This window comes from Leopardus geoffroyi, chromosome B1 (assembly GCF_018350155.1).
Source record: "Leopardus geoffroyi isolate Oge1 chromosome B1, O.geoffroyi_Oge1_pat1.0, whole genome shotgun sequence".
In the NCBI taxonomy this organism is placed as follows: domain Eukaryota; kingdom Metazoa; phylum Chordata; class Mammalia; order Carnivora; family Felidae; genus Leopardus; species Leopardus geoffroyi.
In genome coordinates, this window is record NC_059327.1 from 203970298 (window position 1) to 203993754 (window position 23457).

At 47.8% G+C, this 23457-nt stretch overlaps 1 protein-coding gene across 4 annotated transcripts in view; it reads left to right on the forward strand.

The window, feature by feature from the left end:
• TNIP2 (TNFAIP3 interacting protein 2) overlaps positions 1-20752 on the forward strand; it is a 35699-nt gene extending 14947 nt beyond the window's left edge. The window contains exons 1-7 of one of the 4 annotated variants that reach the window (XM_045474775.1): positions 8473-10176; positions 10567-10837; positions 14863-15150; positions 16608-16697; positions 17721-17987; positions 18117-18236; positions 19909-20752. In XM_045474775.1, coding sequence (XP_045330731.1) covers positions 10778-10837; positions 14863-15150; positions 16608-16697; positions 17721-17987; positions 18117-18236; positions 19909-20175 — 1092 coding nt within the window. In that variant the 5' untranslated portion in view covers positions 8473-10176; positions 10567-10777 and the 3' untranslated portion in view covers positions 20176-20752. Of the gene's footprint in view, positions 1-1211; positions 2193-8472; positions 10177-10566; positions 10838-14862; positions 15151-16607; positions 16698-17720; positions 17988-18116; positions 18237-19908 lie in introns of those variants that run through there. The other 3 variants (XM_045474776.1, XM_045474772.1, XM_045474774.1) reach the window with 3 other exon arrangements.
• The last annotated feature ends 2705 nt before the right edge of the window (positions 20753-23457 follow it).

Here is a 23457-nt window from a genome sequence, read left to right on the forward strand (position 1 = left end):
CACTTTTTTTTCTTCCTTACTAATTTGGATGCTTTTTCTCTATTTTTCTTGCCTGATTGTTACTGCCAGGACTTCCAGTACTGTGTTGAATAAAAGTAGTGAGAGTGGGCATCTTTGTTTTGTTCCTGATCTCAGAGGAAAAACTCTGTTTTTCACCCATTGATATGATGCTAGCTGTGGGTTTTTCATATATGGACTTACTTTACTATGTTGAGGTGTGTTCTCTTTACACCTATTTTGTTGAGTTTTTAATGAGTGGATGTTGTATTTTGTCAAATGCTTTTTCGGCATCTATCGATATGATCTTATGTTTTTTATCCTTTCTTTTGTTAATGTGATGTATCATGTTGATTGATTTGAGAATATTGAACCACCCTTGGATCCCTGGAGTAAATCCCATTTGATGATGGTGAAAGATTTTTTTAATGTATTGTTGCATTCAGTTTGGTAATATTTTGTTAAGTTTTGCATCTATGTTCATCAGAGATACTGGCCTGTAGTTAAAAAAAATTTTTTTTTTTAATGTTTATTTATTTTTGAGACAGAGAGAGACAGAGCATGAACAGGGGAGGGTCAGAGAGAGGGAGACACAGAATCCGAAGCAGGCTTCAGGCTCTGAGCTATCAGCACAGAGCCTGACGTGGGGCTTGAACCCACGGACCGTGAGATCATGACCTGAGCCAAGGTCGGACGCTCAACCCACTGAGCCACCCAGGCGCCCCCTGGCCTCTAGTTTTATTTTGTAGTGTCTTTATCTGGTTTTGGTATCTGGGTAATGCTGGACTCATAGAATGAATTTGGAAGCTTTCCTTCCTCTTCTATTTTTTGGAATAGTTTGAGAAGGATAGGTACTAACTCTTCTTTAAATGTTTGGTAGAATTCACCTATGAAGCCATCTGATCCTGGACTTTAGTTTGTTGGGAGTTTTTTGATTACTGATTCAATTTCATTGCTAGTAATTGGCCTGTTCAAATTTTCTATTTCTTCTTGATTTAGCTTTGGTATGTTATATATTCTTAGGAATATATCCATTCCTTCAAGTTTGTCCAATTTGTTGGCATATAATTTTTCAGAATACTTAATCCTTTGTATTTCTGTGGTGTCAGTTATTTCTCCCCTATCGTTTCTGATTTTATTTAAATTCTCTCTTTTCCTCTCTTTTTGAGGAGTCTGGCTAAAGATTTATCAATTTTCAAGAACCAGCTTCTGGTTTCATTGATCTGTTTTATTGGTTTTAGTCTCTATTTATTTCTGTTCTAATCTTTATTATTTCTGGAAAGTTGAGATTTTTTCTCCCCTGAACTTCAGGGTTCTTTCCCTGTGTTGTCCCCTGAGAGGCTTTTATTGATGGGGACAACCTGCCATCAGACCAGATATCTGCTCCCAGTCTATTAGGGTTGCAGTGTCCCTGAACCACAGGGCTCTCTTTTTGTGCTGCCCTGCATGAAGTTTTTGTTTGTGGGTAGGGCCAGCAGTCAGATCAGATGTCTGCCCCAGCCTACTGTTCAGGGGCTGCAGTTGACCTGGTGTCTGTGGTTATCTTCCCTTCTCCCAGGGCAGGAGTCACTTTGGAGTAGTGTTGGCCACTGTCAGGGCTGCTTGCTCAATGAGACATCAGATGCCTTGGAGGGACTCTTGCTGAGCGAGGCAGTTAAGATGGGGTGGATCCACAGGAGAATGTGGGGGCAAGAGCATGGCCGTAGTGTTAGCAAGCTAGGTAGCAAGTGTTCATCCTGGCTCCCACAGGTGTCTGGGTATCTAGGTTGGCAGGGAGGGGAAGAGAAATGGTGGCCACTAGCTCTTTTCTTCTTGGACAAGTCTCCTAACGATCCCTGCTCGCACTTCCAGTGTGTGCTCAGATTAGTAAATAAATCCTTCCCATATACCCCAGGCACTTTTCAAACCACTGCTTCTAGGTGGAATTGTTTGTTATGCTGTCTCTTTAAGGGCAGGGACTCAGTGTTCTTAGTGATAATCCCCACTGATTGCCCCTTCTGTCCTGCAGGTTAGTTTGGTTACCAAATAGGTTCTGCCCTTCTATCATTTTTTTCTGGACAATTAACTGTGGAGAGTTTGGTTTGTTTCCTGCGTTAATTACCCTGATGTATAAATAATCACTTCCTGAAGCAAGTTGTGAAATGGATGGAGGAATGTGTAGTGGGAAAACACTGAACTCAGAGTTAAGTATAGAGGTAAGCCAACTTAAGTTTCCAATACAATGACTAATACCAATACACTGGTGTTATAGCGTCAACTGCTTTTTTTTCCCCTTTAGATATAATTGACATATAACATTGTTAGTTTCATGTGTACAGCATAATGATTTGATATTTGTATATACTGAGAAGTGATCACTACAATAAAACTAGTTAACATCCATTCACCGGTATTTGTATGTTTAACCATCTTTACATTCCAGTAAAAATATTCCACTTGTGGTGTATAATGCTTTTAGTTTGCTGCCTACTTCACTTTGCTAGTGTTTTGTTGAGGATTTTTGCATTTGTTCATTGTTCACAAGGGATATTGGTCTCTAGTGTTCCTGTAGTGTCTCTGTCTGGCTTTGGTATCTGGATAATGCTGGCCTCATAGGACGAATTGGGAAGTATTCCCTCATTTTTTTTGAAAAAACTTAAGAAGAATTGGTATTCTTTCAATGTTTGGTGGAATTCACCTGTGAAGCTATCAGTTCCAGGGCTTTTCTTTGTTGGGAGGTGTTTTTTTTTTTTGTTTTTTTTTTTTTTAATGTTTATTTATTTTTGAGAGGAAGAGAGGGAGAGAACAAGTTGGGGAGGGGCAGAGAGAGAGGGAGACAGAGGATCCAAAGCAGGCTCCAAGCTGACAGCAAAGAGCCCAATGCAGGGCTTGAACTCACCAACCATGAGAGCATGACCTGAGCCAAAGTCTCGACCCTTAACCAACTGAACCACCCAGTTGCCCCGGGAGATTTTTTATTATTGATTCAATCTCCTTACTACTTAGAAGTCTATTCAGTTTTTCTATTTCTCCATGATTTAGCCTTGGTAAGTTTTGTGTTTCTAGGAATTTGTTCCTTTCATCTAGGTTATCCAGTTTGTCAGTGACAGTTGTTTATACTACTCTGTTACAATGGTAATGTCTCCACTTTTCATTTCTGATTTTGTTAATTTGTCTTCTTTTTTCCTTAGTCTGCCTAGCAAAAGGTTTGTCAATTTTGTTGACCTTTAAAAAAAAAAATCAGGGGCGCCTGGGTGGCGCAGTCGGTTAAGCGTCCGACTTCAGCCAGGTCACGATCTCGCGGTCTGTGAGTTCGAGCCCCGCGTCAGGCTCTGGGCTGATGGATGGCTCAGAGCCTGGAGCCTGTTTCCAATTCTGTGTCTCCCTCTCTCTCTGCCCCTCCCCCGTTCATGCTCTGTCTCTCTCTGTCTCAAAAATAAATAAACGTTAAAAAAAAAAAAAAATCAAGTACTGGCTTTATTGATTTTTCTCTGTTCTTTTCTGTTCTCTATTTCATTTTTATCTATTCTGTCTTTATGGTTTTTGTCCTTCTGCTAGCTTTGGGTGTAGTTTGTTCTTGTTTTTCTAGTTTCTTAAGTTATAAAATTAAAGGTTGTTGGCAGGAAATCTTTCTTGTTTGTAAAGGCAAATGTTTATAGCTTGTTTATAAGTTTATAGCTTGTTAAGATTTTCCCTTTAACACTGCTTTCGCTGGATCCCGTAAGTTTTGGTGTATTTTGTTTTCATTTTAATTTTCTCTTAAGTATTTTCTAATTTTCTTGTGATTTCTGCTTTGATTAATTGGTTTAAGAATGTGTTGCTTAATTTCCACAATTTGGTGTATTTTCCAGATTTACTTCTGTTGTTGATTTCTAATTTCATTCTTTAATGGTTGGAGAAGACACTTTATATGATATCTGTATTTTTTTTTTTCAACGTTTATTTATTTTTGGGACAGAGAGAGACAGAGCATGAACGGGGGAGGGGCAGAGAGAGAGGGAGACACAGAATCGGAAACAGGCTCCAGGCTCTGAGCCATCAGCCCAGAGGCCGACATGGGGGTCGAACTCACGGACCGCGAGATCGTGACCTGGCTGAAGTCGGACGTTTAACCGACTGCGCCACCCAGGCGCCCCATCTGTATTTTAAAATCTACTGAGACTTGGGGTACCTGGGTGGCTCAGTCTGTTAAGTGTCTGACTCTTGATTTTGGCTCAGGTCATGATCTCACACTTTGTGGGTTTGAGCCCCGCATCAGGCTCCATGTGACGGTATGAGCCTGCTTAGGATTCTCTGTCTTCCTTGCTCTCTGCCCCTCCCCAGCTCATACTCTCTGTCGCGCGCTCTCGCTCTCCCCTGAAATAAATAAACTTAAAAAAATCTACTGAGACTTAATATGTGGTCTAACATATCCTGGAAAATGTCAAAAATCAGTTGTATGCAGTTGTTGCTGGGTGGGCGTTTACACATCTGTTACTGTGGTTTAAGGCCTTTTTCTTACTTATCTTTAGTCTGGTTGTTTAACCACTACTGAGAGTCAAATATTGACGTCTCTATTATTGTAGAACTATTTCTGTCTTCAGTTCTGTCAGTTTTTGCTTCATATAGCCTGTTGTTAGATGCACAAATGCTTATAATTGTTCTATCTTCTTGCTATATTAAACCTTTTGTTAATGTATAATGTTTTTCCTTGTCTTTTGTAACCTTTTTTGAATTAAAGTATTTTGTCTGATGGGCGCCTGGGTGGCTCCGTCGGTTAAGTGCTGACTTCGGCTCAGGTCATGATCTCACAGTTCATGAGTTCGAGCCCCAGGTCAGGCTCTGTGCTATCAGCACAGAGCCTGAAGCCTGCTTCGGATTCTGTGTCTCCCTGTCTCTCTGCCCCTCCCCTGCTCATACTCTGTCTCTCACAAATAAACAAACATTAAAGTATTTTGTTTGATACTGGTATAGGCACCCCTACCTCTCCTTTGGTTACTATTTCCATGAATACGTTTTTCCATCCTTTTTATTTTCAATCTATTTATGTCTTTGGATCTCAAGTGAGTCTTTTGTAGAAAACTAATAGTTGGATCTTGTGTTTTATCCATTAATATTTAAGCTAATTACTGATAAGGATGAACTACTTCTGTTATTTTGCTACTTGTTTTCTAGATGGCTTAAAGCATTTTTCCCTCATTTTCTGCATTACTGTATTATTTTGTTTATTCAAATTTTTGTAGTGAGGTTTTTTTTATTCAAAAAATTTTTTATTCAATATTTAATTCAAAGTTTTATAGTGAAACATTTAAACTCCTTTCCCATTTTCTCTTGTGTATATTCTACAGCTTTTGTGTGAGTGTGTGTGTGTGGTTACCATGGGAATTATGTTTAACATTCTAAAGTCATACTGCTTTAAGTTGAATGTTAACTTCAGTAATACAAATTCTGCTCCTTTACGGTTCTGTCCCCACCCCTTTCAGTTGCTGATGTCACAAAATTACATCTTTTTAAAAAAAATTTTTTTTTAATGTTTATTCACTTTTGAGAGAGAGAGAGTGAACAGGGGAGGAGCAGAGAGAGAGGGATACAGAATCAGAAGTAGGCTCCAGGCTCTGAGTTGTCAGCACAGAGCCCGACGCGGGGCTCAAACTCACAAGCCGCGAGATCATGACCTGAGCTGAAATTGGATGCTTAACTGAGCCACCCAGGCGCCCCACAAAATTACATCCTTATACATCATGTGCCCCCAAACATAAACTACTCTTTTAAATTCATTAGTTTCTTGGGGCGCCTGGGTGGCTCAGTCGGTTAAGCGGCCGACTTCGGCTCAGGTCATGATCTCGCGGTCCGTGAGTTCGAGCCCCGCCTTGGGCTCTGTGCTGACAGCTCAGAGCCTGGAGCCTGTTTCAGATTCTGTGTCTCCCTCTTGCTGACCCTCAAAAATAAATAAAAAACGTTAATAAAAAAATTAAAAAAAAAAAAAATTCATTAGTTTCTTAAATTATGTAGAAAACGTGTGGAGTTGTAAACTAAAATTACAATAATACTTTTAGACTAGTAACTTTTATTTATTAAAAAAAAATTTTTTTTAATGTTTATTCATTTTTGAGACAGAGACAGAGCATGAATGGGGGAAGGTCAGAGAGAGAGGGAGACACAGAATCTGAAACAGACTCCAGGCTCTGAGCTGTCAGCACAGAGCCCGATGCGGGGCCTGAACTCACGGACCGCGAGATCATGACCTGAGCCGAAGTCAGACGCCCAAACGACCGAGCCACCCAGGCGCCCCTAGACTAGTAACTTTTTTTTTTTAATTTTTTTTTTTTTAACGTTTATTTATTTTTGAGACAGAGAGAGGCAGAGCATGAACAGGGGAGGAGCAGAGAGAGAGGGAGACACAGAATCTGAAACAGGCTCCAGGCTCTGAGCTGTCAGCACAGAGCCCGACGCGGGGCTCGAACCCACGGACCGTGAGATCATGACCTGAGCCGAAGTCGGACGCCTAACCGACCAAGCCACCCAGGCGCCCCAAGTCTAGTAACTTTTAAAAAGGACATTAGTCTCACGGGGCGCCTGGGTGGCGCAGTCGGTTAAGTGTCCGACTTCAGCCAGGTCACGATCTCGCGGTCCGTGAGTTCGAGCCCCGCGTCAGGCTCTGGGCTGATGGCTCAGAGCCTGGAGCCTGTTTCCGATTCTGTGTCTCCCTCTCTCTCTGCCCCTCCCCCGTTCATGCTCTGTCTCTCTCTGTCCCAAAAATAAATAAACGTTGAAAAAAAAAAAATTTAAAAAGGACATTAGTCTCTTAAATTGTGTAGAAAAGTGGAATTACAAACTATTATTGCAGTAATACTAGATTTTGTAGTTGCCTATGTATTTACATTTTTATTTTTTCATACAGGTTTGAGTTACTGTCTAGCGTCCTTTAATTTCACCCTAAAGGACTCCCTTGAGCATTTTGCTGGGCAAGTCTAGTAACGAATGCCCTCAGCTTTTGTTTATCTGGGAATGTTGTAGTTTAACCCTCACTCGTTTTTAAGTGCGGTTTTGCTGGGTAGAGGATTCTTGGTTGACAGTTTTTCTTTTTTTTAAAAAGGGAACTTTATTTTATATAGCTATTTAGAAAAAAAATTTTTTAATGTTTATTTTTGAGAGAGAGCATGAGCGGGAGAGGGACAGAGAGAGAGAGAGAGAGAGAGAGAGACACAGAATTGGAAGCAGGCTCCAGGCTCTGAGCTGTCAGCACAGCTGACACAGCTGAACTGTGAGATCATGACCTGAGCCAAATTGGACAATTAACTGACTGAGCCACCCAGATGCCCCCAATAGTTTTTCCCTTTTAGCATTTGAATATATAGGCTCACTGCTTTTTGGTCTTCAAAGTGACTGATGAATAATCTAATGATTATCTTACTGAGTATGTGATGAGTTGCCTCTCTCTTGTGGCTTTCAAGAATCTTTATCTTTGGCTTCAGAAGTCTGATTATAATGTGTTTTGGTTTAAGTCTTTTTGAGCTCATCATACTTTGAGTTTACTGAGCTACATGGATGTTTATATTCATGTCTTTCATCAGATTTGGAAGTTTTCAGGCATTATTTCTTCAAATATTCTTTCTGTCTCTTTCTCTCTCTCCTCCTTTCAAGATGCCCACAGTGTATGTGCTGGTCTGCTTGATGGTGTCTCACAGGTCCCATAGGCTGTTCACTTCAATCTTTTTTTCTTTCTTTCTTTCTGTCAGCCTTGGTAATTTCCATTGTCTTATCTTCAGCTTTGCTGATACATCTGCCTGTTCAAATCTGCCTTTGAAACTCTCTAGCAAGTTTTTCATTTCAGTTATTGTACTTTTCAGCTCCAGAATTTCATTTTGGTTTCTTAAGGTTTTTAAAATCTAATCATATTTCCATTTTGTTCATACAGTGCTTTCTTGACTTTTTCCGTACCTTTTCTTTCTGTGACATTTTTAAGATGGTTGTTTTAAAGTCTTTGTTTAGAAGATCTGCCATCAGATCTTTAAAAGGGATGTCGATTTATTTTTTTTCAGATGGGCCATATTTTCTTTGTATGCCTTGTGATGTTTTTCTATGCCTTGTATTTTGTTAAGAACTGGGCATTTGGATCTAATAATGTTTTATGTCTGGAAATTAGATTCTCCCCCTTCCTCAAGGTTTTGTGTTTTTTTTTCTTTGATTCTTGTAGGTTGTTTCTGTGCCAGGGATCAGCCTGAGTGGTAACTTCAGGTTTGCTCGGGTCTCTTCTGAGCCTGTGCTGTTCCCTGGTCGCATGTGGGCACTTTCAGGGTGCCTGGGTGGCTCAGTCGATTGAGTGTCCGACTTTGGCTCAGGTCATGCTCTCACAGTTTGTAGGTTCGAGCCCTGCATTGGCTATGTGCTGACAGCTGGGAGTCTGGAGTCTGCTTTGGATTCTGTGTCTCCCAATCTCCCCACCCCTCCCTCACTCGCTGTCTCTCCCAAAAATAAACATTAAAAAAATTTTTAATGTAGGCACTTTCTAATTTTCTGTTTATATGTAGTTGCCTTTGAAAGTGTCTTTATTTTGTGTTTGTGCATGTGTGTATGTATTTTTATGTATGTATGTAAATAGGCAGCCATGAAAGTCCTTGTCTTTGGTGTCTGGTTCCCTCAGTGGGGGCGGGGGGGGGGGGACAGAAAAAGGCAGAGTGGGGGGAGAGCTGTATCCCTTTAAATCTCCCTCAAGTCACTTCAGATGGAGGGGAGGGTCTTTGCAACAGTGGGGGAGGTGCAGCAACCATGGCTGCCTTTCTGTGTTTGCACCTCTCTGATAGGAAGGAGCAAGCTATCAGAGCACACATTTCCAATGTTTACAGGACAGGTTGTTTTTGCCTACCCTGGCTCCTGCAAGACTATTGCAAGCCACTCCAGAAACACTTGCAGGTGGCTGGGTGTAGGGGATGGGCTAAGAGCTGAAATTGGTTGAAATTAACCTCAGTTGACTGCCCAAGTCTTCCTCCAGAAGTTGGAATCCTTCAATAGACTCCAGGTTTCCAAAACAGTTACAGTCGATGGGTCCTGCCAGCACAGCCATTTTTTGGTGGGGAGGTAGGTTCCCGGTGCTTCCTGCTTCACCATCTTCTCAGAACCCTGCAGGCGACGTTAGGTTTTGTCCTTATCTTTTTGCCTTGCTCCCCCACTACACTCTTCCAGAGGGGAAGAACCCTGTTGCTCTCTTATCACTGCTTCTCAGGATACATGCTTGACACTTGTGGTAAAGCCTCAGTTAACTGGCCTTTCCTGAAATTCCTGTTTGCCGTTGCTCTCACTGAGGGATGCTCAGGAAAGAGAGGGAGGCAGAGACTGTACTGGGTTGGACAGTGTCCCCTCCCCAATTAATTTCTATCTGGAACCTGTGAATGGGGCCTTCTTTGGCAAAAGGGTCTTTGCAAGATGTCATAAATGAAAAAGGATGGCATACTGGATTCCGGTGGATTGGTGATTGGTTGTCCGTGTAAGTCGGCCATGTGTAGATGGAGGCAGAGATTGGAGTGATGCATCTACAAGCCCAGAACCACTGGCAGCCACCAGAAGCTGGAAGAGACAAGGAAGGATTCTTCTTGCCCTGGAAGGAGCATGGCCCTGCTGATACGTGGATTTTGGACTTTGAGCATCCAGGATTGTGAGAGTGAATTTCTGTTCTAGGTTGTCTAGTTTGTGGACTTTGTTAGGGGAGCCTGGGCAGACGAATACAGGGACGAGGGCCAGGAGGCCATGCCTCTTAAGGTTAACTCACAAGACTATGGAATTCTTCACACTTTTGTGTCCTGAGTATGGAGCCATGGAACTGTGGGTCCCAGCAAAAGGCTCTCTTGGGGGACATCAGCCCACTTGCTGACTCATGTGCATCATGTGTGTGTGAAGCTGGGCTTCTGTGACAAGCCTGGCTTTCTGACAACAGTGGTCTATGAGAACAGTCACAGATTCAACAAGGGCACTTGGTCGGATCAGCCAGGACGTCTGTCTCCAACTTCAGAACGAGTGACATGTGCCGAAGTCCTGGGGTCCCTCCAGCATGTGAGGACATGTCAGGCCACTCTTTGGGGGGTTCCCGACATGTTTTGCACCCCCCCTCCTCCGCCCAGTGGTTTTGCTTTTGTTTCTCTAGCTCTGGAAGGTTCCCAGCTGTGAGGGAAGATGCCAGCCCCGAGTAGGGTACTGTTGTCACCCACAAGCCTCCATGTGAGCTAGGTAATGTCTTTTTAGTATATATTTTGTAATTATTTTTGAGAGACAGAGAGTGAGTGGGGGAAGGGCGGAGAGAGAGGGAGATACAGAATCCAAAAGCAGGCTCCAGGAGTGCCATCAGCACAGAGCCCAACGTGGGGCTGGAACTCATATACCAGGATCATCACCTGAGCCGAAGTTGGACGCTCAACTGACTGAGCCACCCAGGTGCCCCGAGCTAGCTTATTTCTAAACTGATGTTTGAAAGCTGGTTTTTAAGACCGTAATAAGGCTGGTGCATCCTTCAGAACTAACTGTTGTTGGCCCCGGGTCTGGTTGTTACATGGCTGTCTTGTGGCGGGTTGAGAACAGGGCCCAGGTCCTGATCCTTGTGTCGTCCAGTCTTGTTCCCAGACATTTACTGGCATCCACATGGGGCTGGGCCTGGAGCCTGGGGCTGGAGTGTGGAGCCAGAGCCCCCTGAGCTGGAGGACATGCTGCCGTGCTGTCTATAGAGATGCACGTGTCCACGCTGTCTCCCGCTGACCAGTGAGGAAGGACCCTGGGAACGCAGGTCTTGCCTGAGGTGTTCCGGCCCCAAGAGGACGCAGGGAGGCTGTACTGCATGGAGGCACCAGGGCTGCAGTGGCTTCTTCACCTGATCACTCCAGTGGCTGCCAACCCTGTGAGCCTTGGTTTACCCATCTGTGGAATGGGAAAGATGGGAGAAGCTGTCTTGTAGGATGTACGGAGATTGCACAGTTGGCACCGAGGCTGTGGCGAGCAGTAGCAGCCCCTGCTGTCACTGTGGTTACTTGTTAAATTCATGACTCCCCCGGGACTAGCCCTTATCGGTATGTTCACAGGATTCCTGTCTGTATTCATATTACATATATTCGTAGATACGTTGATCTCTGTATCACGCATAGATATGTGTTTACCCTGAATAAACTTCAGTATTAGATACAGAGCAGGATAGAGACATTTATTTCTCTGTCATGCTGATTTGAATAACTTTGAAATTAAAAAAAAAATTTTTTAATGTTTATTTTTGAGAGAGAGAGCAAGGTAGGGGGCAGAGAGAGGGAGACAGAGGACCCACGGCAGGCTCCTCGCTGAGAATAGAGATCCCGATGTGGGGCTTGAACTCACAAACCAGGAGATTATGACCTGAGCTGAAGTCAGATGCTCAACCACCCAGGCGCCCCAGAATAACTGAAATTTCAGGGTAGACCTCTTTAGGCACTGTGTACTCCATATACAAGTTTGAGCCACTGTTGAGGGTAACAAGGTCTAAGATCAGGGAGAATGGCAAAAAAAGGTCACTGCGCCTGCAAAGCTCAGTCAGTTGAGCGGCCAACTCTTGATTTCCACTCAGGTCGTGATCTCTCAGTTTGTGACTTTGAGCCCCATGTCAGGCTCTGCACAGACAGTGTGGAGCCTGCTTGGGATTCTCTCTCTCCCTTTCTGCCCCTCCCCGCTCTCCGTCTCTCTGTCAAAAATAAACATTAAATAGAAAAGTCACTGCCCTCAGGCACTTCCCTTCCAACAGTAGCAACAAAGCAACACCGAAGCTGTGATGTAGGTAGAGGGAACCAAAGGCGGGCAAGGGGTGAGCAGTTGGCCGGCCAGGAGTCTGGACACTTCAGAGGGAGAGGTGGTCGTGAGATGCTCTTGCTTACCGTCTACACAGTAAGAGCATGGGACAAGGCCCCTGCTCAGCTTGAAATGCCTTTAAAAAGTGGTCAATTTTTAAAATAAATTCCAGGCTAATAAACAGGCCTAGTTTTGTGTTTTTAGGCTCAGTGTCACAGGAATGATCAGCACTGGGAACCTGAGCTCACACTGGGATTTGGCCTTCTTTTCCCTGTTTATAGGATTTTATGTTAAGGAGGCCATATGGTTGGTTCTCAGCTGTGTAAATACCCATTGTGGTGTATCAGGTAGTGGCCACATCCAGGCCAAGCCACTTGGCACACAGCTGGCAGCCCCCAGCTCGTGGATATAGTCCCTCCAGGTCCCACTGCTCCAGCCTGGTGCTGAATGGTCGTGTGCTGGGAGGAGGTAGCAATGCCGACTGGCCAACTTTCAGGGAAAGGCCTCTTCCTCCTTCAGTCCAGAAAGGCCTGGACTCCACTCATGGGTGAGGTCATGAAGTGGAAAAATGAAAGGAATGGCCTCACCAGGCTGGATGGCATCTACGGAGGGGGAGGGAATGTGGGCACTGGACACCTGTGGTGACAATCCGTTTTGGGTTCATCACCAGTGTGGTTTCTTCTACTCTGTCACACCCATTGTCCTCATCCTGTCACCTCTTTGGCACTGGGTATTGGACATGTCCCACTTGCTAGGGTCTGACCTCCTCACTCCATCTCTTCCAGCCTCTCTTTTCGGGCCTGTCTTGGATTATGGGTCTAGAACAGTCTCTTCCTCTAGGTCTTTGTTAAGAGAGTCGAATTGACCATCCTACCAGGAATTATTCTTCCTTCTCTTGCTGTCAACTTCTCGAGTGAAGTTCAAGGAAAGTGGGAAAGCAAGGACCCTTAACTCGCTGAGAGGGTGAGAATTCCAGAATGTTTTCTGGGTCACCTGGTTAGAGTGATGGAGGCACATGCTGGGCTTCTCCTGTGGAGGCCACCCCAGGTGCACAGGGTGTTGAGTGGAGGAGCCCTTGCCTCATGGGCTCAGGCATGGGCCCAGGAACAGGGTGGGGCCCTGTGTTGGGCTGTGTTCCCCAGTTTTACCAGGTACTTCTTAATCCAGTCTTGAAACAGTCCCAGCTGTATGACTTCTGGGCATGTTTCCTGTGGACGTATTTGCACCAGAGGGTAAGGAAGTGGCCCATGTCCATCAATTGGAAGTGTGTCCTGCAAATCTGGAATCTACTGTGGAATGAGGTGTTCCTTAGGAGGCAGACAGCGGTGAAAAGTGTGCTGGTGTAGGATCCATTTGTGTATGAAGACTGGTGTGGTAGATGCCTAAACACATTCTGGAAAGACCTGTGCCCACATGGTGGATAGGAGCTGCCTCTGGAAAGTGACGCTTGGGGTGGAGGGGTTGGTGGCAAAAGAGGAATTAGGTTTCGTTGAATTTGTTACAACCATGCATATTTTTTGTTTTTGTTTCAAGCACGTAAGAGAATAATACTTCAGGGGTCCTTTAGCAATGTGGCCCAGCATTTCGTTCTGCTGTGCTGAGAAGGTTCCAGGGTCCCCGTGTGTCTCCCCCTCACACGTTGGCGGGGGGGGGGGGGGGGCGGTGAGGGTGAGGGATGGGTGGTGGGGGTGAGCTCGCTCCTCCGCGGGAGGCCAGTCCTTCCTGCCCACACCCTCCTGGGGAAGCCCAGACCTGACCTGTATCTCCCAAGGCTGGTGCTCCGTCTCTGGGTCACATTCGCGCACCCAGTGTCACCTCAAAGATTTGCAGGCACTGCAGTTGAGACAGGAAGGTACAAAACTAAGGCCAGGTATAGAGCAGACTGTAATTTTCAGGACTTTTCTTTTAAAGAAGTAATCAGCGGTGGGTGGATTAGGTCCCAGAGCTCTGTCACGAAGTCCCATAGCTGGGAACCTAGAACAAGAGGAATTTAATCGTCTGCCCTTCTGCCCTGGAAGCCTGAGGAAGGTGTTGGCAGGGCCAAATTCCCTGGGAGGCTCCAGAGTGGGTGTGTCTTTGCCTCTTTCAGCTTCTGGTGGCTCCTGTAGCCCTTGGTGCCCCTTGGCCTGTAGACACAGCTCTCCGGTCTCTCATCACACCACCTCCTTCCTTGTGTCTGTGTCCATATTTCCTTCTTCGTATAGGGACAGCAGTCACTGGATCGGGGTCTGTTCTAATCCTCTTAACTAGTCACGTCTGTGAGGGCCCTACTTCTAAGTCAAGTCGCATTCCAAGTACCAGGAGTGAGGACGTACCTTCTAGGCACTGACCCGCTGCAGCTTCTGTCCGTCCCATAAAGGAGTCTTTGCAGTTGCCACACTTCGTAATTTGCTGATGTACCATCTAAAATTACGAACTTGTTTGTGAAAATAAAAATAGAATTATTGGGGCGCCTGGGTGGCTCAGTCGGTTGAGCGTCCGACTTCGGCTCAGGTCATGATCTGGTGGCCCATGGGTTCCAGCCCCACGTTGGGCTCTGTGCTGACAGCTCGGAGCCTGGAGCCTGTTTCGGATTCTGTGTCTCCCTCTTTCTCTCTCCTCCCCAGCTCATGCTGTCTCTCTTCTCAAAAAAAAGTAAATAAACGTAAAAATAAATAAATAAAAATAGAATTATTAAAAATAAGTAAACATTAAAATTTTTTTCTATTTTTTTAATGTTTATTTTTAAGAGAGAGAGTGTGTGTGTGAGCAGGGGAGGGACAGAGAGAGGAGACACAGAATCTGAAGCAGGCTCCAGGCTCCAAGCTGTCAGCATAGAGCCCAATGCAGGGCTCAAACCCACGAGCTGTGAAATCATGACCTGAGCCAAAGTTGGGTGCTTAACTGACTGAGCCACCCAGGCGTCCCTGAAAACAGAATTGTAGATGAAGTTTCAGAAAGAACATTATAGGCTGAGAACTCCAGTTTAATTGTAGTTCAAAAGCCGGCCTCTGAATGAGTTTGTTCATCATCTAGTGACGGGGTGTCTGTGCCAAACTTTTCTCTTGTTTTATGAACATTTGTTTTTTACCTTCTTTTAATAAAATAAACTGTGCTTTTAAATCTTCCACTTAGGAAATTGAAAGACTTTCTGAGCAGTTAGAAGAAAAAGAGAAGGAGAAGCAGCAGCTGATGAGCCAGCCGGAGCATGAGCGAGAGAAGGAAGTTGCCCTGCTGCGGCAGAGCGTGGCAGAGAAGGAACGAGCCCGGGCTGCCAGCGACATCCTGTGCCGCTCCTTGGCTGATGAGACCCATCAGCTGCGGAGGACTCTGGCCGCCACTGCCCACATGTGCCAGCATCTGGCCAAGTGTCTGGATGAACGACAGCGCACACAGGGGGACTTGAGGGAGAAAAGTCCTGAGGTAGGCCATGCACGTGGGTAAGCAAATTACAGTGAAGACCACATCGGGGCAGGAGGTGTCGCGTAGAGACCGCAGGATCCCTCAGCAATCGCGGGGATTGGGGAGCCCAGAGCCCACCAGTAAGGAGACTCCTCTTGGTTGTGACAAAGCCTGTCTATTCAGGGCTTTCTTCTAGAAAGATGGAACGTGCAAAATGTGATAGGAAAGCAGGGCAGCCTGCTTCACCAGCCCAGCCTCTTGGCCTCTGTAGCCTCGGTTAGCCTCGGACAAGAGGGTGAAGCCGTGGCTGGTAGGCGGATGAGGAAGCTGCAGAGCGAGGTGAGGGCAGCTCCCCCACAGGCCCCATGCGCAGGCCCGCAGGGCTGTGGGTGCTGGCCTTCCATGTGCTCCATGCACATGCACAGAGCGGCACCGACCCAGCCGTGGACCTCGGCACAGCTGGCTGTGGGCTCGCTGAGCGGGGTCCTTTCCGGGCAGTTCTCTTAGGCTGCGACCAGGTTCACTGAGGAATGCGCTGCGATGTTCTGAGGGGGATGGGCTGACCGGCCCCTTAGCGGCGGCTTTGCCACAGCTCGCATGGGGAACCACCTGTTCTCAGGTGGATTCCACTAAAAGGGAACCTCGGAAGGAACCAAGCGTATTTGAGAAGCCAAAAGAAAAGTGCTATTTGGGAGGAGGCGGGTGCTCTTCTCCAACGTTGAGTCACTGGGTCGTTTCCTTGTGGGGATTTGAGAGTAGCTACACACGATGGTGGCCGGGGGGCCGGCGGCTCTTACAGTCACTAAATCAGCATCATTTCTCAGCCTGGGACTTGGCTGAGTCACCCGGGGCTTCCCAGTGGCTGCGCCGTGAGGATACATACTTCCTTTGTCATTCAAGGGGAATTCTCAAAAATGATGTCACCAACATACAGCCCTCTGTTCTATTAAATGCACTGCATTTCTCGGATTCAGACAGACTTCTCAAACTAGACTTTTTGGTTAGGGCTGCCTACCATTGTTAGGGGCGGTTTGGGATGTGGCTTCTAGGCATGAGCATGGTGTGGGTCAGACCCTGTGTACAAAGCCACCAAGGTTGACCCTGATGGTCTGCAGACATGATGGGTTCCCAGCCAGGCCTGCCCCCTGTGGCCCAGGGCCGGTGTGTCCTTTGCCGCACAATGGGACTGAGCCCCCTGTTCCCCTGAGCCATGACAGAGCATGTCAGGCAGCGGGAGCCCTGGTGGGTGGTGGGCCTGGGTCAGGGCAGAGCACACCCTTCCCGCACCACCTCCGGGAAGCAGGGAGTCCTTTTGTGCCTCCACTTTGCTTCTCTACCTGATGAACGACCGCCAGCTGGTGCCTTGCTGGATGTGATGATGTCTGCGACCTTGGTCCGCGGGTCTAGCTTCCTCCCCTCTTGTTGCACTTTTTATGTTCAGCGACATAGTGCCCTCCCACTCTCCCTTTGTTATGCAGCCAGAGCGTACAGGCGGGGACACCTGTGTCCGGGATGTTATCGAGAAGTTACAGGAAGAAAATCGACTGTTGAGACAGAAGGTGACCCATGTGAGTATCTGTCATATTTCATTCAAGAAGAATTTGCCCTTGTGAACTGCAGGTGTAGGGGGGTCCTGTCCTCCATGGTGCTCAGGGGTTGTGTCCCCCTCAGGCCACTTTGGCTGACACACACCATGCCGAGACCTGACCTTTTTGTCTGAAAGTGCACAGAATGTGCCCCGTCATGCTCTGTCCCCCCAGGCTAACTCGTAGGTCGAGAAAGGAGGTGCAAGAATTACTATCGAGTATGGCTTTTAAGGAGGGAAAACCGCACCAAGTCCACTTGTGTTTAACGGTTGCTGGCGGACGTCACCGCCGTGCCTCAGACGTGTCTGCTGCTCTCCGTGTCCCCTCTGGATAGAAGAGCAAAGTGAGGTGACATCTATTTAAGGGGAAGAACTCATTAGCTAACTGTTGCTAACAAAGCACTTCATAGTCCGAGAAAGACAAATGCCAAGTGATTTCTCTCCTGTGTGGAATTTAAGACAGCAAGCAGGGGAACACAGGAGAAGTGGGGGGAGGAAGAAGAGAGGACAACAAACCACAGGGGACTCTAACGACAGAGAACAAACAGGGTTAATGGAGGGGGGCGGGATGGGCTAGATGGGGATGGCGACAAAGCACTGGGGGTGTCTGCAAGTGACACTGAGTTCTGCTCCTGAAACCAATATTACGCTGGATGTTAACTGGAATTTAATAAAAATTTGAAGAAAAAGTTTAAACTTAAAAACACAAAGTGTGAGGGGCGCCTGGGTGGCGCAGTCGGTTAAGCGTCCGACTTCAGCCGGGTCACGATCTCGCGGTCCGGGAGTTCGAGCCCCGCGTCAGGCTCTGGGCTGATGGCTCAGAGCCTGGAGCCTGTTTCCGATTCTGTGTCTCCCTCTCTCTCTGACCCTCCCCCGTTCATGCTCTCTCTCTGTCCCAAAAATAAATAAACGTTGAAAAAAAAAAAAAATTAAAAAAAAAACAAAACACAAAGTGTGGCGTAGCGTGGGGCCACCTTCACCGCGTGTCTTGGCCACATCCCCTCAGGTAGAAGACCTTAACGCCAAGTGGCAGCGCTACGATGCCAGCAGGGATGAGTATGTGAGGGGGCTCCACGCGCAGCTTCAGGGGCTACAGGCCCCCCGTGAGCCCGAGAGACCCTCCCCTCCTGAGCTGATGAGGAAGGAGATCTCCAGGCTCAACAGGCAGCTGGAGGAGAAGATAAATGACTGTGTGGAAGTGAGGGAGGAGCTGACGGCTGTGAGGAGGGCCCGTGATGCGGCGCTGGAGCGGGTGCAGATGCTGGAGCAGCAGGTGTGGCCCTGGGTGGGGGAGGGTGTGGGAGGTGTGTGTGTGGGGGGGGAGCCAGGTGGGCACCTTCTCCGTCCTGAGCAGCAGAAATGGCGCCCCGTGCTGACAGCCGCGTGTCTTGCCTCCTTTCAGATTCTTGCTTACAAGGATGATTTCACCTCGGAAAGGGCCGATCGAGAGCGTGCTCAGGGGAGGATTCAAGAGCTGGAGGAGCAGGTGGCCGCCTTGCGGCACCAGGCGTCCCGGAGGCAGGTAGAGTACGAGGCCTCTTTAGGCCTGGCGTTTCTCTCATTTTTCTTTCCGCGAATTTCAAGCATCAGCCTGAGACCCTGATTGCCCTGCTTAGGTCAGAGCCGCCTTGCCCAGCTGCTGGGGCACGGGGGTGGAAGAGCTCCTAGTCATACTGTGTGACAGTCCACAGGGCCTGTCCTGCCTCCCGTGCTTGTGGTCATGCACCCGGTGAGCACGTCCTGGGCCCCAGGCTTCCTGCTAGGAGCTTCCTTCATACGTGTCCCCTCCTCGCGATGAGGCACAGGTACTTGGTTACTCCATTCCCAGGTGTCTAGTAACGTCCCTGGGCCCACGGCCCGTGTGCATGGAGGTGGGCCTTGCGGGCCAGTAGGCCTCCACCCCAACTAGGGAGGCCTGGCGTGAGTCAGAATTGATAGTTTCTCGGTGCAGGACCCATGGCGCCCACATGCCTCTTCCCCTCTGCCCTGGACCCTCTCCATGCTCTGTGGAGACCCTGGGAGAGTTTGGTTTCTTCAGCCCCTCAGCCAGTACCTACTGGGCCCCTCCAAGAACGTTTGGACTGGACAGTAGTGGCACCTCTGGGGATTGACGTACCAGGTTGAGCAGGGATGCTGAGCTGACCTCGGGGCTGCCCCATCTGGTTGGGTGCTGCCTGTACTATGCTGCTGGGGTTCGTTGGTGGCTTCTGCTCCCACCCTGCATGAGGTGCAGGGAGTCACGGGGGACACCCTCTCTTTCACACTCTTGGACTCGGTCCAGAGCACCAGGCCTGGACAGAGGCAGCTGTTCCTACTGGCGGGTGAAGTGGGTGGGGACCGTGCCCGCGGCCTGTTTTCCCCCGAGGCCACAGGCTAACAAGGAGGTGCGGGAGGACCTCATCGTCCCCAGCGGCCTTAGCGGCTCCCATCACAGATTCTGGGTTCTCCTGAGGCCCTGGGACTCTAGGCTCTGGCTGAGGACGCTCCACCATGGGCCCAGGCAGGGGCGGTCTTCTGTGGTCTTCTGTGATGGGGTTTCACCTGTGGATTTCTGGCTGCCTCGAACTTGAGGAAGCACGTGCTCTTGGATTGAAAGGTCATTAAAGGTGTGGTTCTAGGCAGCCTGTCAGTGACTCTGGGCCAACAGGGATGATCAGGACCCACTTCAAGTCTGTTGGGGGACAGGGCGTTTGCATTACGTGGCCTCTGCATCCTTTTCAGCTGCAGCCTGTGGCCCCTCAAATGTGGGGGAGCACTTGCCGTTGCTGAGGAGCCAGGGCAGGAGTGCAGAAGGGGCGGGCAATAAGCCCCAGGCCCACAGAGGAAAGCTCAAGTTCAGATGTGAAGTTTCAGAAGCACCAGGCTGAGGAGCATGCAGGCCACGGTGCTTCGTGACTGATGTCTGGAGGGCGTGCGCCGGGACGAGCTAGGAGGGACCCCCACCCCGGCTCCACCTCTGTCTCTCCACAGAGGTGTATGGGGCTGATGGGCAGGGAGCGGGCCCCATCTGAACTTGTGCAGGAGCGTCTGCGACTGGGCCCCACTGTGTTTGGGCTCTGGGCTACTCCAGGAGATGGGGAGGGGCTGCAAGTCCCATTCAGGGATGGGAGAAATCTCTCGAGTGCTAGAACCCGACACCTGGCTTTGTGGCCTGCAGTGCGGCCCATGTGAACGGATACTTGCCTTCTTTCCAGGACTGCCGAGAGCGGGGCTCCTGCCGGACGCACACGGGGAGCAAAACCCCCAAGTACTTAGAGACCAGTGTCTTGGAGCTTGTGGCACCCAGTGGCCGGAGGGCCGGGACTGGATCTCAGGGGCCGGACTTCTCCGCAGAGGGCAGGTGTCCTGGAGCAACGACCCGGAGAGGGCAGGGGGAGCTTCAGTGCCCTCACTGCCTGCAGCACTTCGATGACGAGCAAGGCGAGGAGCTCTTCAGGCATGTGGCCGAGTGCTGCCAGTGAGGCCCTGAGGCTGGAGCTACCTGTGACCCTGTGGCTTCTGAGGGGGCTCGGCCCTGGGCGGGGGCAAGATCCCCTGAGACCCAGGACCCAGCACAGGTTGAGGGGGTTTCTGATCCTTCACCTTGGTCATCCTTGGGCGGTGGAACAGACCAAGTTGGAGGGAACTTCTCGTGGGGCGTCTGCCTCTGGGAGGGCCTGGCTTGGCTTCTGGTATGGAGTGTGCCCCTCTCTGCCCCCCGCCGGCCGGCTGTCGGGTCAAGACCAGGAGCAGGGGGCGCACGAACGCTCACAGGCAACACGACAGCCCCAGTGAGCCTGCGCCTGGGCCGCTGCAGCTCGCTGGGAAGAGGTGGCTGCCTGCAGGGACCACGTGTGTGGGCCCCCGGTTCTGTTGAGTCGGGACAAGGTTTGTAGACTGAGCCCTGTGGCAACACATCGCACACGAGGACTATTCTCGGCCACCGCAGAGACACGTGTCCTCACTGAAATGCACTGCAATAGCGTTTGCCACATATCTCAAAGTCAAAAGATATTTCACATTTACTTATTTTTATAATAAATACACTTGCTATGGTGACTGCTCTTGAGAATGTGTCCCGGGGGCTGCAGTATTTTCAGTCAGACTGGCTGATGAGGAGGAGAAGCGCTCCTGTGTTTGCCACCTGCCTGTCAGGGACCACGTGACCTGGCGCCAGCCCCGCTTTGCCTTCGGTCTGTTTCCGCCCCAGCCCAGGATGTGTAGCCAAGGGCTGGGAATGCGGTAAGAGGGTGCAGGTACCTGCTGAGAGCACACGAGAGCCACACAGAGCAAGGTGTGATCAGTGACCCGAAAGAGAAGGCGGGAGGGGAGGCTGAGGTGCTGTGCCAAGTGCTTGCCAGGGTTCACTCCCTGAACCCTCATAGCAATCCCAGGAGGTAAGTGTTATGATCATCCTCAACACAAACAAGAAAAGGAGGCATAGAGGGGTTAAGTCACTTGCCCGAAGTCACACAGTGCCTGAGTGACAAAGCTGGCATCTGCACCCATGTTCTCAATAGCACAGTCTGTACTTCTTCCTGGAATTCATCCTTCCATCTGGCTAAGTCCTCCTCAAGTCGGAGTTCAGGTGTCACTTCCTCTGGGGCCCCGCTGGAAGAGACCCAGCCTATGTGGCATGGGGTGGGTAGACTGTAGCAGAAAGCCTCAGTCTCCCTTACCTCAGGAACTGGAAGAGCTTGTGGACACCTGAATACTGGAAACAGAGGATGGGGACACCCCAGAGAGAAGGGAGCCACACAAGGGGGAACCCTCAAATCCTTGGCTGACCCCCCCCCCCCCCAGTTTTCCATGCATTGAACAAGAACCCAAGGATTCTGGGGTGAGAACAGCAGATGGAAAGCAGAAAGAGCTGAGCAGACATTCCAGTGGCTGAATATTAGAGGGGGACAGTTTTGAATTTGGGTCCCTCAAGCTTCAAAGGTAAATAATTTGGGTTTTCCTCTGAAATCCTGTAAGGGCCCTGCATTAGGAGTAAAGTTGACATCCTAGGACAAAATGGAAATAGCCTTTGCTCTAAAAAGGCCTAAGAGTTTCAGGTAATCAACCAGTAAATCAGCTGTCACCTGGAATGAGATACAGGCAACAGAGTCCAGGACATTATACTGTATTAATCACAAGGACAATATGCAATAGAAAATACTAGACCGGGTGTCTAGCTGGCTCAGTTGGTAGAGCATATGACTCTTGATTTTGGAGCTGTTTGAGCCCCACATTAGGTGTAGAGATTACTTAAAATCTTAAAGAAAATACTAGACAAAGGAAAAATAAAGGCAGAATGAAGGTATTTTTCAGACAAATACAAGGTAACAAAATTTATATCCAATTGACTGCACCACAAGAAATCCGTACTACAGAAATTATTCCAGATAAAAATATAGAAAGGAATGAAGAACCTGGGCGCGGGTAGATATGAATTACTTTTTAAACAACGATGTTTGGAGGCCTTTAAAACATGCAACCATATGACCAAAAGAGCTTCCTAGTTGGAGGAGAGAGTATTTAATGAAATTACACAGAAGTTTTTGCATTGATGTAAGGTGGACTGTAATGCAATAAGAAGGCATAATCTCTAGAGTAACCACTAACATAGTAATAAAAATATTTAAAAAGTGAATAGAACAGAAAATGTTACTAATCCAAGACAAGCTAGGAGAACTAAAGGAATAAGGAAGAGATGAGACAACATAGATGGCAAGATGGCAGACTCAAACCCAACTGTATCAATAATTACATTATAAATGGATCACTGAAAGACAATGATTGTCACACTGGATGAGAATGACAAGGTCTCACCTACATGCCCATTAGCAAAGATGTACTTTATTTAAAAAAAAAATTTAATGTTTATTTTTGAGACAGAGAGAGACAGAGCATGAGTGAGGGAGGGGCAGAGAAAGAGGGAGATACAGAATCAGAAGCAGGCTCCAGGCTCTGAGCTGTCAGCACAGAGCCTGACGTGGGGCTCGAACTCAAAAACCATGATATCATGACCTGAGCCAAAGTCAGTCTCTCAACCAACTGAGCCACCCGGGTGCCCCAGCAAAGACGTACTTTAAATAGAAGAACACAGGGTGAAGACAGAAAATACACACCATGCCAACACTAACCAAGAAAATGAGAGTGGTTACATGATTATCAGATGGAATTTAAGACAAAAAGTGTTAGCAGAAGTAGAACACTGTATAATGACAAACGGCTAAATTTATCAGGAATATGTAACATTCCTAAATTTGTATACAGTTAATAACATAGCTTCAACGTATATAAACAAAAGGAGGGCTGGATAAATGCACAATCACAGCTGGAGATTTTAACACACCTCTAAGTAACTGAGAGAAGCAGGAAAAAAAGAATCACCAAGGATACACAAGATTTAACCAAAATAATTAACAAACTTGGTGTCATTTACTTATGTGGAACATTAGGCCCAACAAAAGCCAACTAGAATTCTTTTCAGGTGTACATGGAACACTTACCAACAGAGACAAATTTGTGGGGCATAAAGCAAGTCACAATATATTCCAAACAATTGAATCATTGAATTTATGTTCTCTGACCATGGTGAGGTTGAACTACAGCTCAGTAACAGATAAATATCAAATTCCCAACACACTTCTAAGTGATCTGTGGACAAAGGAAAAGACACAATGGAAATTAGAAAATACTCTGAAATGAGTGAAAATGGGGTTAAAATTCAGCAATCTACGTGCCCCTCTCAAGAGCTAAGAGAAGAGCTGCAAATT